The sequence below is a fragment of the Opisthocomus hoazin genome, chromosome 19 (assembly GCF_030867145.1).
Source record: "Opisthocomus hoazin isolate bOpiHoa1 chromosome 19, bOpiHoa1.hap1, whole genome shotgun sequence".
In the NCBI taxonomy this organism is placed as follows: Eukaryota; Metazoa; Chordata; class Aves; order Opisthocomiformes; family Opisthocomidae; genus Opisthocomus; species Opisthocomus hoazin.
In genome coordinates, this window is record NC_134432.1 from 11,571,154 (window position 1) to 11,592,536 (window position 21,383).

At 43.6% G+C, this 21,383-nt stretch overlaps 1 protein-coding gene across 2 annotated transcripts; it reads left to right on the plus strand.

Moving 5' to 3' along the window:
• Nucleotides 1-16: 16 nt before the first annotated feature.
• ODF2 (outer dense fiber of sperm tails 2) lies at nucleotides 17-20,960 on the plus strand. 2 transcript variants are annotated; one of them, XM_075439049.1, is made up of 20 exons: nucleotides 17-1,121; nucleotides 3,960-4,113; nucleotides 5,514-5,639; nucleotides 6,259-6,429; nucleotides 6,903-7,069; nucleotides 8,133-8,262; nucleotides 8,547-8,678; nucleotides 9,546-9,620; nucleotides 10,584-10,655; nucleotides 11,241-11,357; nucleotides 12,222-12,407; nucleotides 13,234-13,343; nucleotides 14,038-14,173; nucleotides 14,859-14,969; nucleotides 15,632-15,736; nucleotides 16,306-16,464; nucleotides 17,343-17,443; nucleotides 17,979-18,141; nucleotides 18,495-18,620; nucleotides 19,390-20,960. In XM_075439049.1, the coding sequence occupies exons 2-20, from the start codon at nucleotides 4,006-4,008 to the stop codon at nucleotides 19,561-19,563; spliced, it is 2,469 nt and encodes an 822-aa protein (XP_075295164.1). In that variant the 5' UTR covers nucleotides 17-1,121; nucleotides 3,960-4,005; the 3' UTR covers nucleotides 19,564-20,960. The 2 variants fall into 2 exon arrangements, with proteins under 2 accessions (XP_075295164.1, XP_075295165.1); XM_075439050.1 differs by lacking the exons at nucleotides 18,495-18,620; nucleotides 19,390-20,960 and having other exon boundaries at nucleotides 17,951-18,020.
• Nucleotides 20,961-21,383: the final 423 nt, after the last annotated feature.

A 21,383-nucleotide genomic window follows, 5' to 3' on the forward strand; every position in this document is an offset into this window, starting at 1 on the left:
TTTGAAAGATTTATCTTGCATGGAATCTCTGAGGAATAGCCCTGAAAATCAGTTTGGGGTTTTTTAAGAAAAAGAAGAATTAAGAGCAAGCTGTATACCTGGGGATCTCTGGATGTTTCTGCTGTATGAGAGCAATGAAGGATTTGCCGTTGTAGCGATCGCATTAGGAGCCATCGCTGCAGATGACGTCGTGAAATACGAAGTAGAACCTGATAGTTGATGATGTGGGTCTGAGTGGGAACAGCCCAAGGCTTGGATTTGCTGAACTGTCCCGTGGGAGCTCTGTTTCCCGCGAAGAAGGGGCAGGTTTCAGGGCAGCTGGTTTGTTGAGGTGTTTGGGGTGCAGCTGAGGGCAGTCTGCAGTGCAGCTGCTTGCACGGGGCGGGTGCTGTTGGGGGGGGTCTAACAACAGAGGTTGTGGTGGAGGCGTTGGCTTCTTTCCCAAATGTGAGGCTGATTACAAATTCAGTTGTGAGCTGACACAGAGGGGAGAAAGAAAATGTTTATGGTAAAACCAGCTGGGTTGCCAGTCTGTGACTCGCTGTATTTGTTAAAGCTGTTCTGTACTGAAACTTGTGTTCCACGTTGTCAAAAGAACAAAGTTCAGGCAGGTATTGTTATTTTAAAAGAAATTATATGGCGCACACAGACAGGAGCGTGGAGAAGCCGTTTGTGATCACTTCAGCTACCACTCTGTGTAAGCCCTAGGGTGTTTGTGGCCTGCTGACCCGCGACGCGTTGAGCGCAGCTCCTCGGCCGTGCGGTGCGGCGCTGGCTGCCTCACCGCTGCTTTGCCGGGGGGCAGCCGGGCTCCCCGGCGAGCGAGGACCGGGCCCGGCCCGGCCGAGCTGCCTCAGGGCCGCTTCGCGTCGCTATGGCGACGGGGCCCGTTGCGGGGCAGGGCTTTGTGACGCGCGCGGCGGCCGGGTGACGAGGAGCGTTTGAATCTCCCAATGGGGGAGCGGCGGCGGCGGCCCCGGAAGTGCGGCGGCGCCTCCTGCCACTGTTGCAGCCTCGCCCCGGCTGCCGGGTCTCTATGGCAGCGGCAGCGCTTCCCTCCACCTCCCCGCCGCCGCCGAAGGCCTGCTGAGGCAACACCGGACCCCGCGCGGCCCTTCACGGTGAGGGGGGGAGGGCGGGGCCGTGTGGCGACATCAAATAGATCCCGGAAAACGTGCTGGGGGATGGGCTGTTCGCGGCGGGGGATTGGGGGGCCGCCCCTGGGGCTTCGCCAGCCCCGCCTGGGCGTAGAGCCCTGCCCTGAGCGCTGCCCCGTCTCCGCGCAGGAGACCGGCCGCGGGCTGGGTCCCCGCCAGCCGGCCGTACCCGCAGGCTCTTCAGAAAGCCGCGGGAAAAGTTGCTTAAACTGCTGAAACAGCCCCCGTCGCTGGGGCGGGCTGGGTGACAGCATCTGGGCCTCGCTGGTGGCGGTTCGAAAGCTCTGCGTGGGATCTCAGTGCTGTGGGATGCGCCCTGAGGAGGATTCAACCCTTCCTCGGGAAGAAGAGGGTTAAAACGCCCGGCCGTGTCTGGGGTTGTTCGTAGGCAGAAGCTGGGGAATCCTGGGATGCATTAGGAGGAGTGTGGGCAGCAGGTCGAGGGAGGTTCTCCTCCCCCTCTACTCAGCCCTAGTTAGGCCCCATCTGCAGTGCTGTGTCCAGTTCTGGGCTCCCCAGTTCAAGAAAGATGAGGAGCTACTGGAGAGAGTCCAGCGGAGGGCTATGAGGATGAGGAGGGGACTGGAGCATCTCTGCTACGAGGAAAGGCTGAGGGAGCTGGGGTTGTTCAGCCTGGAGAAGAGAAGGCTGAGAGGGGACCTTAGAAATGCTGATAAATATCTGCAGGGTGGGTGTCAGGAGGACGGGGCCAGACTCTTTTCAGTGGTGCCCAGCGACAGGACAAGGGGCAATAGGCGCAAACTGAAGCAGAGGAAGCTCCAGCTGAACAGGAGGAAGAACTTCTTCCCTCTGAGGGTGACGGAGCCCTGGAACAGGCTGCCCAGGGAGGTTGTGGAGTCTCCTTCTCTGGAGATATTCAAATCCTGCCTGGACAAGGTCCCGTGCAGCCTGCTTTAGGTGACCCTGCTTCGGCAGGGGGGTTGGACTGGGTGACCCACAGAGGTCTCTTCCAACCCCTACCATTCTGTGATTCTGTGAATCCTGTTCCTTCAGAAAACTGTCCCTGAGCAAAGGAAGAAGTACTGCTGCGCCTTCCCCTCTGTAGTTTCCGTCAGTCTGACCAGGCACACAGCTGTATTTTGTCTTATACACACGCTGCTTAAAACCAGATGCAGTATTATTAGTTTTATTTAGAGTAGGTTATTACATGAACCTTAGCAAGCTGACAAATTAATCGATGAGCTATAAAGAGTGATATAAATTCTAGTCTAGCAGAAGTATCATACAAAATCATGCTGTACCACTTTACAAGTAATGCTGTACTTGTAACACTTGTTCTGACACAGCAAATTGTGAAGGGGTGTTACCGTGAGGGGAGCTAACTGATCCTCGTATACCACCACTCTGATAGCTGTATGTCATCACTCCCTGATAGACATTAGTCCTTTGGGGATCCCTCCCTCGCTCTCATATCTTCAAGTCCCCCAAGTACCACCAGGCAAGAAGCTGCTGATGCCGTAGCTGACTCCCGGTTCTGTCTGTGCTGCTGCTGAGCCACAGCTGGTTCCCTTCAGCACGAGCGCTAATTTGGATGCATGCCTTCAGCCTGCAAAACTGTATAAACCTACAATCTTAACATTGCTGTCAGGTTTTACAGAATTTGTTGATGATGGCAGAATTTAGGAAGGAAGTGGAGTTTGGGAGGAGAAGTACAAGTATCCTGGAACTGTTGAAACCTTGTTTCCTTATGAAGCTGGTTAGAAATTGCAATTAGAATTTGAAGGTTTGTAACTGAGTAAGGCCATTGTGTAATTGTACAAAATGTTTCCATTGTTTAAACCAACTTTCATCATCAATACGCAAGGAATTACAATCTTGGTCCTTCCCTCATCCCACACTCGTCAGAGGAAGCCAGTACATACCAACTTTTGTTGTTTGGGTTCATATGTTTTACATGTTTGAGCCAGCATGTCGCCTTAAATCGAAAGGAGCAGGATGTTCAGAAATGGGCACCTTTTCCTATTAGTGGTTATTTTATTATTTCTGTATCAGGTTTTCCTCGCTCATCAATGATAAAGTGACTTCAGTCTCTCTACACCACACACTGTCCAAAAGAGCTAACAGCTTTAGAATAACTGTAAGTAATTTTACCTAGGCTGACAAAACCCTGTCTGCCAGGATCAGATTAGTGCTGCTGGTGGATTTTTGTAAGATTTGCAGTTGCGTTATACCGTTACCTCAACCAAAGCATCAAGCTCAAAGGTGGCAACTTTAGCCTTACGTCTCTAGGCTTTTCTGTATTGTGGTAGACATTGGTTAAGGTTATGCTCTTTTCTGAAGATTGAAGAAATGCTGTGATCCAAAAGCCTTCAAGCATTTGTTTAGCTTCAAAAAGACATTTAAAGTTAAGCACATGTGAAAGAGTTTACAGGTTCAGTGTTCTAGGATGGAAGGATCTGATGGTTTCCTGCTGATTTTTCTCAACTAAGTTGTTAAATTAATGCTCCTCTTCTCCCCCTTTCAAATTTCTCTTCATAACTGGATTGTGTTGGTTGCTGGAACCCTTGTTTTGCTCACTTGCTCTAAGACTTTGAACTGCAGTGACTCTTACAGACACCTGCTATCAATCCAACTGTATTTGGTCTTTATTAACCATATTAAAAGCAGAAAATACCAGAAGCAGAGAAATTGTGTGTATTAATCCTAGCTTTACAGCGAAATAGCATGCAGATCAAAATGGCAGATGCTACTGAAAGAAAGCTCAGATTTTAACCAAGGCTGGTCATTGTTGCTCTCTGGCACAGAGGGAAATGTTCTTATTTCCAGTTTCCTTATTCACAGGTTTCCTTTCATTGTATTGCCCTTTCCCATTTGTGGGAGGAGAGCCATGAAGAACCGTTCCTTATCTCCTCTGTTGCACGTCCATGTGGATGAAAACACCCCTGTCCATGTGCATATTAAAAAGGGTCAGAAAACAACATCTGCAAAATTCCAGGTAGGAGTGTGTAGCTGGGTGTTTGTAAGGGCTACAAAGAGGAAGGTGGACGGTCCTAGAAGCAGCATAAAATCTTCAAGGTCTGTTTTACCATTGTATTAGAACCATAAAACTTGAATTTATAGTCAAAGGTGAATTTTCAGTAACACATTTTCTGTGTTTGAGATCATTTAAGTATGATACAGAATATGCAGTTATTTTCATGTTCAAGTGTGTGATTGTGAGGAGTGTTGCTTTCAATGTGGTGTGGTTTGGGGGAATTTATTTTTTTTTCCTTTTATTTCCTGGATTTGTGTCCTGATAATGGGTTTTATGTGGTTTCATCCCTACTTTTGTAGGAAAGGTTTGGGGAAAGGTAATACCTAGGCATTTCAAATGCCATCTTGATTGTGTTAAAATAAATGTATTTAGAAAAAAGAGTCTGGATTCAAACCATCTAGTGGCATTAAGCACCTTCTCAGTCGGCTGAGCTATGCAGCAAAGAGGATCTCTTCCCAGCCTTATCCACAGTAGGTAGAAAGCAATACTGAAGGCGAGTTTCTAGCTATCTCATGTCCTCTTCTGCAGCTGGATGTTTATGTAAAGTTGTTTTCAATAGGTGATGGAGATTGCTAGCTCATTCTTCATTAAGTGCAGACATCCTCTTCTAAGTCCTCTATTAATTTTGTGTTTGTTGCTAATGGCAAATATCATAATGGATAGGGCATGACAGTGAAATCATTAACTCCTATTAATTAATTGCCTGTAGGGAATATTTAGAACATCTGATTTTGCTCTAAGGTTAGAATTGCGCAAGACCACTTTAACTTTCCTTCAGTTAGACCACCTCGAATTCAGTACAAAACGAACGTGGATCTACTAGTTGAGTGCAAAGCAGGGAAAACACTTCAGGGGCTTTTCATAACTGATCACACTGCACTGTTCCTTTTTTCTCTGGTAGTGTTGTTGTCAAATGATGTAGTTGCTCTTTTGTGAGATGAATCTGAAATGGAGAAGGGGTCTCCCAAGTTGGTCCTTCTTCCTGTGGCTGGGTTATTTTGCAGTATTTTTTTTGTGTATCTCCGTACAGAGGAAGCTTCCTTCCTCCCAGCCCCAATCTCCTACCCCTGGCCTGATGGGTAAGGCTCTCATCACATCGCAAGTGCAGGTGTCCCAGTGATAGAGCTGCTGTGTGATAGACAAGAATGTACAACTTCTAGCCATGTTGTTAACTGAATGTGCAATAGCCTTTCCTTCTGGCTGGTGTTAGCCTCCTCTGATGCCTGCTGGCTTGTCTTATCTGGTGTATTATGTGAAATTCTATGTAATATTTATATATGAATCATCTTTTGTTTGATTTTGCAGCACTAAAAATTGTAAATAGTTCTTTAAAAGTCTGTGATTTGTTTTATTTTCCCTAGCAAAAACACAAACACAAAATGAAAGGGGATACTGTGAATGCGTGCCGAGCTGTCCGAGGAAAAACTAAGGCCCCCTGGATGCCTCCAGGCAAAACATCTGTCCGGGAGTCTGCCTGCAAATGGGAGGTACAGCTGATTTTGCTCTTTAAAACGAACTCTCAGGTATATGTGAGGTTGAAAAGAGCAGTTGTGTAGTGAGGGGACTGGGCTGATCTGAAAGAAGGCTACTGTCTCCTACCATCCATTTTAAGTGTCTTCTATAAATCTTTTTCACTTTTTAATATTAAAAAAATTGGAAATTAAGTAGCAACCTGTGGCCATATCATGCATTTCTGCCTCTAGAAACCAAACAAGTTTCTTTGTTTATTATAGTTTTACTAGTCCCCTTCAAGATCTACTCTGGAGGCACAGCGAGGGGCTGCTGTTCTTAGCCTCTTCTGAAGCATGGAGCATTTGTGTAGTGTTGTGTGATATTTTCTTTCTCAGGGTTGATAGTTTTGCCTTTTGTATACCTGGCTCTTCTTAGAAGAGAATTTGAACTTTCATTATTTTTCCTTCTTTTTCTGTTCTAGTCTTTCTTGACCTTTCCCTCATGGAAATGAAAGAGCTGTTTACAAATGTTTTTTTCCTTACTAGCCTTATTGCAGTGATGCAACCTGATCTCTGGTTTTGGCAGAGTTAGGGTTAGAATACTGTTTGTAACTTGATACTGAAAAAATGATGCCCTTTATTACTTATCTCCTAGGGACCAACTCACCGCCTAGAAATTACACCTCCAGATTCCGAAAAAATGCTGTCAGTATTGCGCCTGAGTGACCTCTCTACAGATGAGGAGGATGCTGTTTACTGCAAAATGAAAGAATATGAAAAGAAGATAGATAGCCTGATGAATGTGGTGGGAACGCTGAAGAATGAGGTGAGGAGAGAGTGTAAAGACCTGCTGACTTAGGTTTTGTAGATGATCGTTTGGCAAGAGGAGACTGGAGTCAAGTCTTGATGCAATGGAAGACTACCCAGGCTGCTGGTAGCTTGCTTGGAAGGGGAGGGAGGGAATAAAATCCGAGTTGTTTAGATGAGCTGAACTATCCTAGTGAGATCTTAAGCCCTACTATGAAACATTTTAAAACATTATCCATTTAATAAAGTATTGCTGTGCTTCAGTTTTCAAATAATCTGTCTTCAGAAACAAGTTGGGCACAGTAGTTTGGTGCCCCTCTATGTTCTCTCTTCTTTCACATCTTGAACTGTTTGTAGTGCTCTTAACTGCCAAATGGTCTTTTGTTGTTTGGTGCAGCTGAACGGCTAGTTCACTAGTTTGAGATGTGGATTCTGTGTATCACTTTAAAAGCACCTAGTTTATCTTAAGTTCTATTTAAATATCTTCATCAGGCCAAGCTGCAGAAAAAGGAGGAAGTGCAGCAAATGACAAAGCGTCTCCTTGAGGAACAGAAAGAAGAACTGAACGAGGTCACACAAGAGCTGGTAGAAACAGAACACGAGAATACACTGCTCAGGCGTGATATTGAGCGCATAAAGGAAGAGAAAGATCTGACTATGTAAGAAAGCTCCATTTCTCCATTATTACTGCAAGTCGTGGTATTTCCAGGGCACATACCTCCTTCATTGCTAACGTTATTCGAGGTTGTAGTTTGTACCTTGGGTTGCAGTGCTGCTGAAGAAATGATGTTCTTGGATTTTTTTGTCACCTTTTAGGAGGAGGACTTCAGATGCCAGTAGCTGCAGAGAAAGGGCTCTAGCGTGATTATTGGAATGGAAAAAAAATACTCTGAGAGGAACGTGAGGGCAGCTGGCTTGTGTCGCCTACTAGAGGGTCATCCTAGCTCTGCAATTAGTATTTTGGAGGTTAAGAGATGGTGTTTGAATTGGGGTGATATTGGTAGAACAACAAATTAGTAAACATGGAGCTGAAAGCTAGAGGAGAATTTTTGGCCTTTATGAAAATCACACTGAGACAGAAGTGACAGCTCCTGAGAGGACTGAGTAATATTTTTTTTTTCTTAGTGATCCTGAAGGTCACTGTCTGACGTTTTTGCATCTGCTTTGTATCTAAAGAATTAGGGAAGTTTGTGTCTCCGGCGGGACCCTAGTGTTTTAAGAGACTTAGTGGTTTTTTTTTTCCTTAAGAAAGATCAGTTGGAAGTTAATACTGTATATTCCTTTTTCAGAAAACTTTGTGAATACTTTTGAGATTAAAAGCCCTGGCTAAAGACTTTGAGGTGTATATCTTGGTGTGCTTTCCTGTTTCATGTTCAGCCATTCAGAGTCTTATTTCTGGTGTGGCTTAAGTGCCCAGGAAAAGCACAGCATTGTGTTTTGGGTTTAATAGTGTGTGCAGACTTTGGTATAAGCCCAGTTTGTCCCCACTAAATTCCTATTTCGTAGCTGTGGTCCTAACAAGCTCCTGCTGTCTACTTACTGGCTGCTGTCAGAACAAGTTCCACACTGAAAGAGGGTAAATCTTTAGTAGTGTGTTTTTAGAGCATCTGTCCTCTGATTTGAGGGTGTTTATGAGTTTTAACCCGATCAACTATATGTCAGTAGTGACTGGTACAAATGTCAAAGCTTCTTGTTTCTCTGATGGCTGACTTCTCATTACAGGCTACAGAAAAAGTACTTGCAGCGTGAGAAAGAGTGTTTGATGTCCAAGCTGAGTGAAGCAGAAAGGGATGGAGCAGCAGCAGCCAGGCAGATCCATGCCCTGAAAAATACAATTGGGAGACTCAACATTGTAGGTGTTGTCCTTTTTTGTTCTTGCCTTTACTACATTGTCTTGTTATATGGCTGTCTTAAAAATGTAATGTTATAGTTGCTGACCCAGAAAAATGTAAGGAAAAGTGGAGAGATTTAACGTGCTTGAGGTATTTGCTGGTTTTGTTTGGAAGTGGGGTATTTACTTGCAGCATCCAGTCACCTTCTGCACACTATTGCACTGCTCGTGCGTGTGTCAGCTTCATACGTGAATTCCATGTGAACAATTCTTTTCTTTTTCTCTTTTTTTCCTCCCCCCTCTAGGAGAAGCACATGAGCAGCTCAGACATTAACACACTGACAAGACAAAAAGAACTTCTGCTCCAGAAATTGAGCACCTTTGAAGAAACCAACCGGACACTACGAAAACTTCTCAGAGAGCAGCACAGCCGGGAGGTGAGCAGTGCTGTGTGCTGGAATGTGGATGACTACAGGAGACTATGCTGTCTTGTGGACTGAAATGGAGTTTGAGAGCTTTAACTCCTCTGTTTGTTCACAATGCTGCTGTTGACCCCGTGTCATAAAGGACGGATAGTTGTTTTTTTTTCCCTGCCTATGTCACAGAGCAAGTCTGATGTTTCTGCTGTGAGGATGTTAGAGCATCTACATCTTTGGCTGTATTAAAAGGTGTGGGCACAACTGTGTTGCCAACTCTTTCTCATCCGGATACTGCTGTATCTGCTGATCACGCTAGTCTGAAATGTTACTGCTAGAGATAGCTGCATTGGCTGAAGTCTGAGGATGAGATGTGGCCTTAGCTAATGGGAGCCTAAAGATCTTCAGAACTTTTTCGTTGTAGGCTATAAGAGCAATAACAGAGAAATTGTAAACAATTCTCTGCTGCTGGTACAGAACAATTCTATACTGCTTGTAAGAGCAATAGAGAAATTAAATTGCGATTCTTCCTGTAATTTATTTCCATTTGAGCAAAGGCAGGCTGATGGTAACAGTTCTTTCAGCCACAGGTGAGGCTGGATAAAAGGACTGAATTCTTTCACGTGACCTTCCCTGGTAGCAAGAGAGTTCAGAAAAATCTTAAATTGCTATCATGCTTTTTATTATAAACTTTGACTGAGAAGTGGAAAAGTTTTCTGAGATGGGTAATGATATGTGAAATTTTTAGCAAATTTGATGCTTCTGGGTATCTTCTGAGAATTGCTGCTGCAGCTGGGGGGAAATGGTTGATTTGCCTAGTTCCATTTAAAGAACCTGTATAAAATTGACGTTTTAGTTAACAATTTTTCTCACTTATTTCTTTTGTAGAGGGACACTCAGAAGATAATGGAGCGGCAAGGAGCACTGCTGAAAAGGCTGGGTGACTCAGATGCAGAGAAAATGGTAAACAAATCACAATTTTTTTTTTTTAATGATAAAGCAGAGACATCTAAAATGACAAGCTCTTCTTTGTCTTATATTCAGCCATCAAATCTTACAGTAATACCTTTTAGACCAATTAAAAAATTTTGTGGCTTTTGTGGTAGTCAGAGCAACTACATTGCTCCTCTGGTTAACAACCTACGTTTCAAAGTGGATAGATTTTCTTAGCCTTTGAAATATGGGGGCTTAGAATGGGGGTAGCACAACTGAGACCTATGTATAAAAGCACCATTAGGATTCACAGTATTCAGCTATAAAGGAGAACTTAAGCCTGTTCTTATTATGTTTAAGCACAGATGATTCTGCTTGCCTATTCTTATGGTACTGAGTGTACAAAGCAAGAATAGTACTACACGTTTCTTTAAAAAGAAAACTCTGGAGGTGGGAGAGAAGAAAATACCTATGGCCAAAGTACCCCTGTGGTCAGGATAGAATTCTTCAGTTTGGAAATCTTATTGTTTCTGTATGTTTATCATGTTATCCTTAGAGATAGAAAAGCACAATGAGGGTAAGCTTTCTATATCTGCTTCTGTCGCTGTATGAGTGAGTGACCTGGTGCCAGTTTTTGTTAATTTCCTTATCTTTAAATGGAGCAAAGAGCTTTTACATTGCCGGAAGTTATAAAACTTGCTGTGAGACAGAGGTAATGTCTTTTTTTTGTCTGTGGAATATATAGTCCTGTCAGATCCTTGTTCTTGACCGGGTATCCTATGCCCTATTACAGAAATGTATGTGCTTTTGCTTTCTGCTTGAGGAGAACACAGACTGTTTTTCTGGGGCTGAGGATGCTGTTGCTGTGGATACCAGACAGAGTGCGCCATGGATCAGAGGATGCTGGGAGGGAGGCTGTTACACCTCTTTCCCTCCACCTGCCAACCTAAATGTGTTTGTTACTTAACATTTGAGTGGTGTTTGTTTTCCCAGCAACTTCAGCTGAGGCTTCAGGAGAAAGAAGAAGAAGTGGACAATCTTACCATTCAGATACAAGCAGAAAAGGTAGTTTCCTTTCTCTGTTTTCCTCTCTTTGCTCCACCTTCCAGTTCTGCAAAACCACAGGTAGTCTGACATACGGGTTTATACTTGCAGACAACTACTTTTTAAGGGATCAGATCACTGGCTTGCTTATGAAACTAAACAGACAGTGATGTATTCCCACACAGTTGTGGATTCAATTTTCTGTTAATAAAACGTCCATCACAAAGATGAATAGGTAGTATTCTCTTTGCTCAGGCTTATCACTGAATTGCCTTTCTGTTTAAGATCCTCTTTGTTCCTGATGTCAAGTTCCAGACTGTTCTTTGTTTAGGAAGTAAAGGGGAATCTAGTGGAAGAGCCCAGATATGAAGGGTGTTTTGCCCTAGAACAAATCTTTCAGGCCAGTCATTCACATCTGATGTAAAATAAATAGCTGCTCATTTGTTGCCCATGTTGTTGCAGTAGAGGAGCTGTGAAAGTCCATCTGATGAAACTGGAGGTGGCTGGAGATCAGTGAAGAAATCGGAGACTGTTGCATATTAGAAAGTGTTCCTTCTATTAGCTTGTTGATGAAAAAGGTGTGTGTCATGTTTGCTTCTTGTTTAGGACCAGACAAAGGCAGCATGTGAACTCTCCAAATCCATGGAGACTGTGAGAGGCCATTTACAAGCACAGCTGCGAAACAAAGAAGCTGAGAACAACCGTCTGACTATACAGATACGGGTATGTTTTCAGTGGCCTCATGAACTGAATTGACTGGTAGGGGAAGTAGCACTCACCAACTGTTCTTCTACTGTGTCTGGTAGCCTGAAATATTGGCTAGTGATATTTATGCCACTAACACACCCCATACTTTTCACATGAAGTGAGAAAAGAAAAAGCTTTTCACTTCTAATGTGAGAGACAAAATCATAACCTTAAGGTCTGTGTGCATTTATTAGAATTTTTTTTCTAAGTTAATTACTACATAATTATTTAAAAGATGGCTTTGGTTTAGTCAGGCATCAAAACAGGTCATAGACTAATTTGCTTTCTGGGAAACATGCTGTGTCATGAGTTCCTGTGTTTGATCACATTGATACATGCCTTCTACAGTATTAATGAGGAGGAGAAGGTTCCCCTGGTTTATCTTGATCAAAGTCTTATGTTTAACATACCTGTTGATGTTATGATGAACATATGTATGTTAATGGTTTAGAAGAGCTTTAATTCTGTTAAGCTAAATAGCTGCATAAAGCAACATTATTATATGTGAGCATTTCAATTAATAAAGAGAATGTTCTCGTGTAGATCAGAAGACTGGTAGACCAGTATTTATTTTGGTTAGGAGAGGAAATCAGTATTGTAGAGAGCAGCTTATGAAAGAAGAAGAGAAGACTCTTGGAAGGAAAGGAACGCATCATGCTGACACATCTGTCAGCATTAGGACAGGACTGTGTAGGTGAAACATGATCGCAAGTACCTCCAGGCAGGAGGTTGGGGGTTTATGCCCAACTCTCTCCACTGTTTCTAGGATATCAGTTGCTGCTTTAGGTATGCAGATATAAGGGCATTATTCCATGTGGCGTGTTTTCTTCCCCTCTGCAGAATCTGGAGCACAGTGAAGCTCAGCATAAGGCAAAGGTGGAACATGTCATGGAACAACTGAAAGAGCTAAGGCAGAAGGCAGACCATGATAAAGAGGCCCTGAAGAAAGCCATCTGTGCACAGAGAGAGCGGGCAGAGCGAAGTGAAGAGTATGCAGAGCAATTGACTGTCCAGCTAGCAGAAAAGGTACCTGATAATACAGGAGGAGAGACCTCATTTCAGATCATGCGTCTAAATCTTTGACTTCTGGTAGCAACCCTGGGGAGAGTCTCTGCTTTCAACTAATGAGATTTATTTCTGTCTTGATGCTTTGGCCCATTTATGCTAAGTTTGGAACAAATCCAGTTTTCTCAGCTGTCACTATATTTGCTGCATGTCCTTAACTTAGGACATGCAATGACTTAGACCATACTAAGCTAGCAGATCTGTTTTTTCACCTGGTTCTTTAGAACCATCTGAGGGTTGACAAAAGCCGATAAAATAAAGCCTTGTGGTTTTGGTTTGAATGGAGTTGGCTATTAATTGAGAAACTAGCCGGAGCAGAAGAGTACAAAGACTTAGAGCTGTACTGGAGTTTCCTCTTGAAAAATGACTGAAGGATATCAACAAAAAGTAGAGAAGTTAGGACTAAAACAAATCAGAAGGGAACATGGATTTTACATTACTTGATTTTTTTTTTTTTTTTTTTCTGTCTTGTTTTTAGAATTCCAGGGACCAGAGCCATTAATAGAATCTTAGCCATGTTTTCAAGTTCTGGCAGTTCATCTGCCTTCAAAGAGGATGATTCTTTTGCTTCTGCTATGTCTGTTAGCTGACAGTAGTGTTGGAGAACACCTCTCTCGGAAGGATCAGGAAGAATAAAAATAAATGCTTGTCCTCATTATTTTAAAAGTCTTAGTGAAGTCATATGCTTACCCGTATCAGCATCTCTGCATATTGTCTGCATATCCCATGTCCAGTGACATTTTTGTCACCTTTGCTCTTTTCCTCATGTATTTTCTTTGTTTGATAGGACAGTTATGTTGCTGAGGCGCAGTCTACTCTGGAGTCCTGGAAGAGTCGCCACAACAAAGTAGTAAAGGACAAGAATGACCTCGAAGTGGAAATTGTTACACTGAACAGGTTAAAATAAAATTAATGTGGAGATAAAAGCAGGAGTGGGGATAAGTTCTAAGTTCAAGGATAATTTAATTGAATAATTTCATTAAATTGAATTTAATTGGATTGCTTGTAAATATCCAAGCAAAACCAGCACTGCCTAGGGGCTAGAGCAGAGTTTGGAGAGACAGAGATAGAGAGAGATGTGGCTTCTGCTGCTCACTTGCCACATCAAAAGCAGGCTTTTTAAGGGTTTGTGACCCTTAAATATCTCTCTTCCTTTACCATTTTGTAATGCCTTGACAAAATTAAGGTTATCTTTCTATTGAGATCTGTTTGAGCTGCTTGAAGGGAAGGGATTAGAAGAGATAGACAGTATAGTTTGTGCCAATTTTGGTTTGAAGCTAAATGTATTGGTATCACTGCAGTACAGTTGTTGCTGCAGGAAAAGGTAGCTAGGTGCAAGAGAAGAGAAGTACAACTTTATCCTGTGTATCTTGGAGTCAGTGCATTTGAGCTCCAGGGGAACAACTCAAGTTAATTTCCAGCAGGCTAAAAGATTGAGGTAGTAGAACAGTGTAACAGATAGATGTGTGTACATGACTGGAGGAGGAAGATGAAAGGATAGGGAAAAGCCATGTTTCTGAAGCTGATTTTCAAGGTTAGCAGTCTTGTTCTTATTTGTCACTTAAGCATGAATTTTATTTCTGTATGGCAGCCGTATTGCAGACTTGCTGGAACAGCAGACGATGCTGGAGGACAAGAAGCGGGAGGACAGAGAAGCTTTGGTGGATAAATTGCATCAACAGACTGCAGAGACCACTTCTTTCAAAATGGAGAATGAAAGACTGAAGGTCCGTGATTCTAGGGGTTTGAAGCTGATATGTTAGGGGGGGAAAAAAAGGAGAAATTACGGCAAGTTGCTTGGCCTCTGAGGACAGAATTGAATTGCACCTGTTGCTGCCATTTAGTTTTAAACTAGTTTCACCATAACCTGAGTATGATAGGGCAAGTGTGCTGGGAAGAGGCATAAATGAAGTGTATGTTCTGGGAGGAGTGGGTTTCTTCCATGTTTTGCCTAGGAGTATCTCCAGTCCAAGTACTGTTTCTTCCAGCTAGGATCTTACATCTTGTCCATACATCTTCATGCTGCTGACCAGAGAACAAACAATTGTAGCTCATGCATAGAAAATAGCAATCTCCAGAATAAAAAAATTGCTGGCATATTTCTCCTGTCATTTCTTGCCACTGGTGATCTTGTTGGTCACCTGCATAATTTTCTTCTTGGAAAGCTAGGCATTGATCCATGTAAGGAGGGGCCCTAATCGGAGTAGCACAGCTCATTCAGGCAGATAGAAAGGGTGCACATCCATCCCAAACCTCTGTGTTCTGCTGATGTAAGTTTGGCAGTCCACTGAAGTCTGGAAAGTTTTGCCAGCTTGCACTGACAAAAGTCTTTTTTCTTAGTCTAGACAATGTTAGATAGGTAGCGTGGCAGTTACTTCCAAGCGCTCAATGGAAGATATTTTCTTTTTTCAGGCTAGTGTGGTCTCAGTGGAGGAAAAGCTGAATCAAGCGCAGATGGAAGTGCAGCAGCTCAAGAGCTCTGTCAGAAACTATGAAGTGTTGATTGAAACCTACAAGTCACAGGTGGGCATCTTAGCAAAACCTTCAGCCCTTGTGCAAACCTATTGTCTCCCTTCACTGTTGTGGCTTACTCTGTAACGTCTTTACCCTTTCTTTGCTGTTGGACGATGTTGCAGTTTCATATGGTTTTGGTCTTTTTTCTTTATTAGCCTGATTTTTTCTCAAATGGCAGCATCCAGACTGCTGTGTGCTATATGCCAGTGTGGAAGGCTTGCCTTCCTCACCACGTGCTGGTAACTTGGTCATTAGTAAGAGCTGACTCCCACAGCAGAGATCTCATTTAATGGAGAACAAAAGACTGATTTTAATTATTTCACTTCTCCCTGCTCCTTTTCAAACAGTAAGGGAAAATAGTGAGATGCTTTCTTCTGCCTTTTAATGTGGCAAGTACTGTTCTTTGGCTGCTTTTTGGGGGTGATTTTGGATATTGTGGTAGTAGGAAGATAAGGCAAGAGGGGAGAACGTTTGGTGGAAAGCCTGAATTATCCAGGTGGCAGAAGCAGAAAGTGAACTTCCAAATACAGTTCTGGGGTGGTGGTTAGTGTGGCAAGAAACTTGTTGCTGATCCTTGAGCACTTTTGGTTACCCCAAAGCATTGCACATTTGTTGAAAACTGTGTATAACAGATAAAGTATGTGTTGGGTTGTTTTTTTTTTAATGTCCAGGTGTTGAAGGCCCGAATGGAAGCAGATGATGTGGCAGCAAAACTGGAGAAGTGTGATAGAGAGAAAAAGACACTAAAGGATGAAATGGACAAGGAGATTGAACTGGTAACTATGTCTCTAAAGACTGATACATTGTACACATTCATGGATCTTAATGTTCTGAATGTAGTGAAAAATGGCTGTAATTAGGAAATAAAAGGCTTATCTGAGTTTGCCTTTTCTACTAGTTTTTCTCAGGACTTGTTCATTCTGCAAAATTTAATTAACATTTAGCAGCTTCTTTTTGACTACATAGCGTTCTTCAGAGGTGTTTAAATTGCTTTGTGTGTCCTTTGCTGCAGAAATAGTGGTTTAGAAGAGTGAGCTAGGTGTAGGTTACACCGTTGTCTGACGTGGAACAGCTATCCTCGAAAAGAGCTTGTCCTTCTAGTAAAATGGAAGCCCAAGATCCAAAATTCTCACTCATTCTCACTCTATGCATAGGGACTACCAAATCCTAAGAGAAAGCCTTCTAGAGTAGAAGACCTTAGGCTCTGAACTCCAACACTGGCCAGATATCCACACAGTGTCGTCATTGTTGCTGACTAACAAAGCTTCATTGAAGTTGGGAATTTTTTTAGTCTTGACTTTATGAACATTTGAAAGTTCCTCATGTTCTCTTCTTTGACTTATAGGCACGTAAGCAGTTCCAGAGCCAGCTTGCTGAACTGGAAAAGCTGCCCGAGATTCTGAAGATGACAGAGACACAGCTAGCAGAATGTCAGGACCAGCTTCAGAGTTATGAGAAGAAGAACGTGGACCTGTCTGTCATGATTGGAGATCTTCGTCAGCGGGTAAGGGACTGGCAGAAAGTACCTGCAGCACTGCAATCCTCAAGTCTGAGACCAACATGAACTGCTAATCACAGGAAGTTTCAAACTTCGTCTCTGTTCTCGTCTCTCTTTGAAAAGATTAAACGTGCACTGCAAAATAAAGGTGTGTGCCATGTCTTTGTGCAAGAAGTTAGCGGCGTAGCTAGTAGCATTGCTTACTGTTTGAAAGGTTTCTCATCCCGTGGTGCAGAATCTTATTGGGACTTGAATAGCAGCAGTGACAACACTTGCTAATGCCAGCACTCGCTTCTCTTGCTTCCTTCGTCTTGTCAGCTTTTGCTCCTGTGGTTTTCTGTTGATAGTTCTGTCCCAACCTTGTTTTCTCACCCTGATTTCAGGTTGTTTCCTCAGTCCCTGTTTTTTGTCCCCAGCAGGACTGTGTAGGTATTGCAGGACAATTACAGACAGGCATGACTGCTACAACCATGCCTCAAGACACAGCAAATGATCTCACAGTCTGACTGTTTTGCTCTGATTGCCTTGGAATACCTTGCTGGTATTTTGGGCTCTGATGCTTTTGTGGGCTGCTGTCATGTATGTGGCTGCTTTTAATGTGTGTGCTTTGCTGTGCTTACAGGTGGCTGCTCTGCATGCAAGCGTGTTTGGACTTGGGTTTTCATTTGCAGTACGAAGAATTTTCTCATATTTTTCCAAACATTAATTAGAAGCAGTAGCAAAATGGATGTTTAGTGGTTTGCTTTTCTATCCACTGTTGCTTTTCTGGGGCTGTCCAGAAACTATGAATTGAGCATGTTTCCTTCTGGAGAGCTGCATACATTTTAGGTGGTTGGTGATGTGTGTGTAGTGACTACTCTGTAATTACTTACTGTAATTTTTAGGTTGAGCTCCAGGGGGACAAAATGGAGATGACAAGAGAGAGGTATCAGTCTGCCCAGGAGGAGAAAAAGCAGCTCACCTTGAAGGTGGAGGAGCTAGAAAGGTCAGAAATATTAGGCTCTTGCTCTCTTAACCTTCCATTTCTATCCTCTTCCCATTGTTTTTTCAGCGGATTGAAACAGCTTCAGTCTTGCTCCAGTCCCCCATGTGCCTCCCGGATTCTGTGCATTTGCTTGTCCCACAAGGATCTCTAGTCAGTAGCTGTCCACTGGAGAGAGTTAGAGGCTTTTGTAGCGCCTTTTATGAATGTTGTTAGAAAGGATGATGGCTTACACAGCAGATAAACCAGATCCTTGTCCAATCTAGCCTGACAATTTTGAGGTTACCACATATTACAGTATTTTTACCCATGTTTATAAATTCCTTCTAGTGACAATGTCTGGGGAGAATGCAGGTATGTGGATACTCTGTGTGTCCTTGAATCTTTGAAGTTTTGATTTGAGAAATTGAGAAGTGTTTCTTGGGGCTCTTGCCTTTCAAGTGGGGATAGAATCTATTCACAGACTGGTCAGGACCTGACAAAAAGGCAGACTCCATTTAAAATGAATAGGTTTCCTTCCCTTATTGTCTTAACTTAGAAAACTGGAGACAACGAGCGCCCAGAACATAGAATTCCTTCAGGTCATAGCAAAACGCGAGGAGTCGATCCACCAGTGTCAGCTGCGGTTAGAGGAGAAGACCCATGAATGTAGCTCCTTGGCACGTCAGTTGGAGATGGCCATTGAGGATGCCAAAAGACAAGTAAGTAATTCCTTGTGTTTGTGAATTTTCTCAAAACTACCCAAACTGTAAAAGGGGAACAGCGAGAGTACTGGAAATACTTCCTTAGCTTATGACCAAGTTCATGCAAATCATTATGTTCAGTGAAATACAAATGTGCTGGTACACTTTGTCAGCACTTAAACTGTTGAAAAACTGAACCCTGTGCTCCAGTTTGCAACAGAAGAGAGGAAAGCACAAGACTGAGCTGCTGCTTATGTGTGAGAATGCGTCCAGTTAAACTTTATAGAGCTTTTGTGGGCAATGGTGTAGGGAAAAATCGTTCTTCCACAGACAACATTTTAACAAAGTTGTTGTTCTATTGTTACACGTAGGTGGAACAAACTCGAGAACGAGCAATGTCTAGGGAGAGGGCAGCCCAGTCCAAGCTGTTGGATTTGGAGACACAGCTGAGCAGGAATAAAACAGAGCTGAACCAATTGCGTCGGAACAAAGACGATGTGAGTGACTTGCAAGGGATGCTCTTGCTGTGGCTGGTGGTGTCCTGGCAGCAACTGGAGTCCATAAACCAAGGTCCTGTGGACGTGCTGCGAAAATCACACGGAGCTGTGTCTGAATGTGACGTGCTGTCAATGGCAGATGGGTGATATGACATCTCATGTCTGTTATGTCACTGATTTAGGAATGCAGACTCACAGTTGCTTCTTAGTTATAGCAATGATCTGAATGAAGTTGCTCTAAACTTCTGTGTAAGAAAAGAATCAAACTTTTCTTATGTTTAAATGAGATTTGCACCAGATATCATGGACAGATTTCAACTTCATTTACTATGCTTGGTTATATGAGAGAGAATGCAATTTCTCTTCTAGAGGAAAGGATTTCTGCTGGAAGAAAAAAAGGGGAATATTCCATAATTTCTTATTTACCCTGCTTGTTTACTTGAGTTTTACTTGGAATTGGGTTGGCACATGGATCGGGTCAAGTTGCTTTTCTGAAAAGAGTGTGTTTGATTCCGTATAACTGTAGCTAATCAGTTTTAAAAGCCTGACTCATGAGCTGTGTTGTCTCCTGTTTTTATCAGTGGGTTGCCAAGTGGAGTTGAAAATGAGCAGAACAAATTATAAATATCGTAGCACCATCTATGGTAATGTCGTTTACTGCTGTGCTAATTCTTTCTGTCCTCAGCACTTTTTGGGAGCAGCTTAAGTTTAATGTGAGTAGGATGAATGTTGCTGTCTTTCAGCCTGTGTTTTGTGCTTCTTCGTGTAGGCAGAGCGCCGGTATGAAAGTCGCCTGCAGGATTTAAAGGATCGGTTGGAGCAGTCGGAGAGCACCAACCGCAGCATGCAAAACTACGTCCAGTTCCTCAAGTCTTCCTATGCCAATGTTTTTGGAGAAAGTGCTTTGCTGGGCTCCCCCAGCCGCTCTCGTTCTTCTCCATGAGGTCAAAGCTCTCCCTGCACTTCTGCTTCTAAGCACAAAAGGAGCCCTGTTTCAAAGCCATATGTTGTTTAGAAAATAGGTTGGCATTTCAGGGTTGCTGTCAGAAGACGTTTCTTTCCCTCTTTTCCTTGCAGCGTGAGATGATAAAATGATGGTGGCATATGTCCGAAGTGTAGGGTCTCGGCAGTACTGGGTTGGTGTTGGAGGTTGGTGTTACACCATAAACTATGCCCCAAAACCAGATGGTTTTGCATATGATGGAAAAGGTCCTTTTCATCCTGTAAGGTGCTGATGGTTTCAGCTCTTAAAACCTGTCAGTGGTTTGTTGAGCATGTTAATGAACTGAGGCACAGGAAGTTCCGTCTGAACATGAGGAAGAACTTCTTCCCTCTGAGGGTGACGGAGCACTGGAACAGGCTGCCCAGAGAGGTTGTGGAGTCTCCTTCTCTAGAGATATTCAAGACCCGCCTGGACAAGGTCCTGTGCAGCCTGCTGTAGGTGACCCTGCTTCAGCAGGAGGGTTGGACTAGATGACCCACAGAGGTCCCTTCCAACCCCTACCATTCTGTGATTCTGTGATTCTGTGATTCCTTTTTCATTCTGTTTCTATGTTGGGGAGATCATGTGGGGCTTTTTGTTTGTGGTTTTTTGGTTTTTTTTTTGAAACTGTTGACCTTTATATTGATACATTGGATCACTGGATGATGGGATGGTGGGAGAGGGTCCACCCACCAGCAGTGTGAAGCCAAAAATAACTTAAGTGCCTGGGCTCTACACTTGCAAGAGATCAAGAGATTATCTCCTGACCAACTACAGTGTTCGCAAACAGTTTTATACTAGAAACAATGATTTTGTGGGTTTTTTTTTTACTTGATTCTTATATACTACCTGATCCTTACCTTTTTCTCCTGAGTGTGATGCTCATGTTGCTTTACTCCTCTTACCCTGATTTCCTGATCCTGAATATCCCCAGGACTGAGCCCAAACCATGTGAATTCAAAGGAGAGATTGCGGTTTAACCTCAGTGGCACTTCACCTGTGAATGCCTTGCGAGTTCAGGGTGTGCACAAAATACTGACCTGGTCTTAAGCCAATGAAAGAGCAGCTCGGGCTGCTCACCTTCATCGAGCCAGCCTGCACCCTCTCCGGTAAAATCAGGTCCTCCGTGTGTTGAGTCCCTGAAATTCATGTGCTCTCTAGTGCCCTATTCGCTCCAGTAAATGGTTCTTATGAGGGCAAAAATAAACATAGTTTGTATTTTTATCTTTTTTGTATCCTATTTATGTGCGACGTGGTCATTGGGCAGTATTTGGCATAAAGGTTTCTAAGTTAATTGTTTTTCTGAGAGTTCTGTAATTGTGTGTGTGTGTGTAACACTTTAAAAATCCTGAAGGTGCTATGGTAAAACAAACAATAAACTACATTTTAGTTGGTTATATTGGGGATTTCCTGTTCTGTGTGCTGTATCAGGGTCTTATGGCCCTTATCGTCGAAAAGCGACGGCAGTCAGGGCTGTGGTGCTGGCAGCTCTGCTCCTGCCTTTTCCCCGTGTCCCGGTGACAGCCTCTCCCTGCCCCTGCCACCCAGGCCAAATGCCTCCAGCCCCCCTTCCCGGCGCTCCTCCGCCAGAATACAGAATATGAGGGGAAAAGCGGCCGGTATTTCACGGCCCTGCCCGTTTCCTCGTCGCACCTCCCCCGCCCCTGGAGGTGCCCCCGGCGGGACGCGAACCCGCGGTCCTGACGTTCGGCGGGGAGGAGCAGAGCCCCGACGGAATTCGAACCCGCGAGGGCGGGAAGCGGCCGGCGGCGCCCCGGAAG

Excerpts from the sequence above, each read along its gene's own strand:
- ODF2 (XM_075439049.1), top strand. The coding sequence starts at position 4,006 with ATGAAGAACCGTTCCTTATCTCCTCTGTTGCACGTCCATGTGGATGAA. Across the intron at positions 13,344-14,037 it reads GAAATTGTTACACTGAACAG|CCGTATTGCAGACTTGCTGG; the intron begins GTTAAAATAAAA and ends TCTGTATGGCAG. Across the intron at positions 18,621-19,389 it reads TGCGTCGGAACAAAGACGAT|GCAGAGCGCCGGTATGAAAG; the intron begins GTGAGTGACTTG and ends TTCTTCGTGTAG.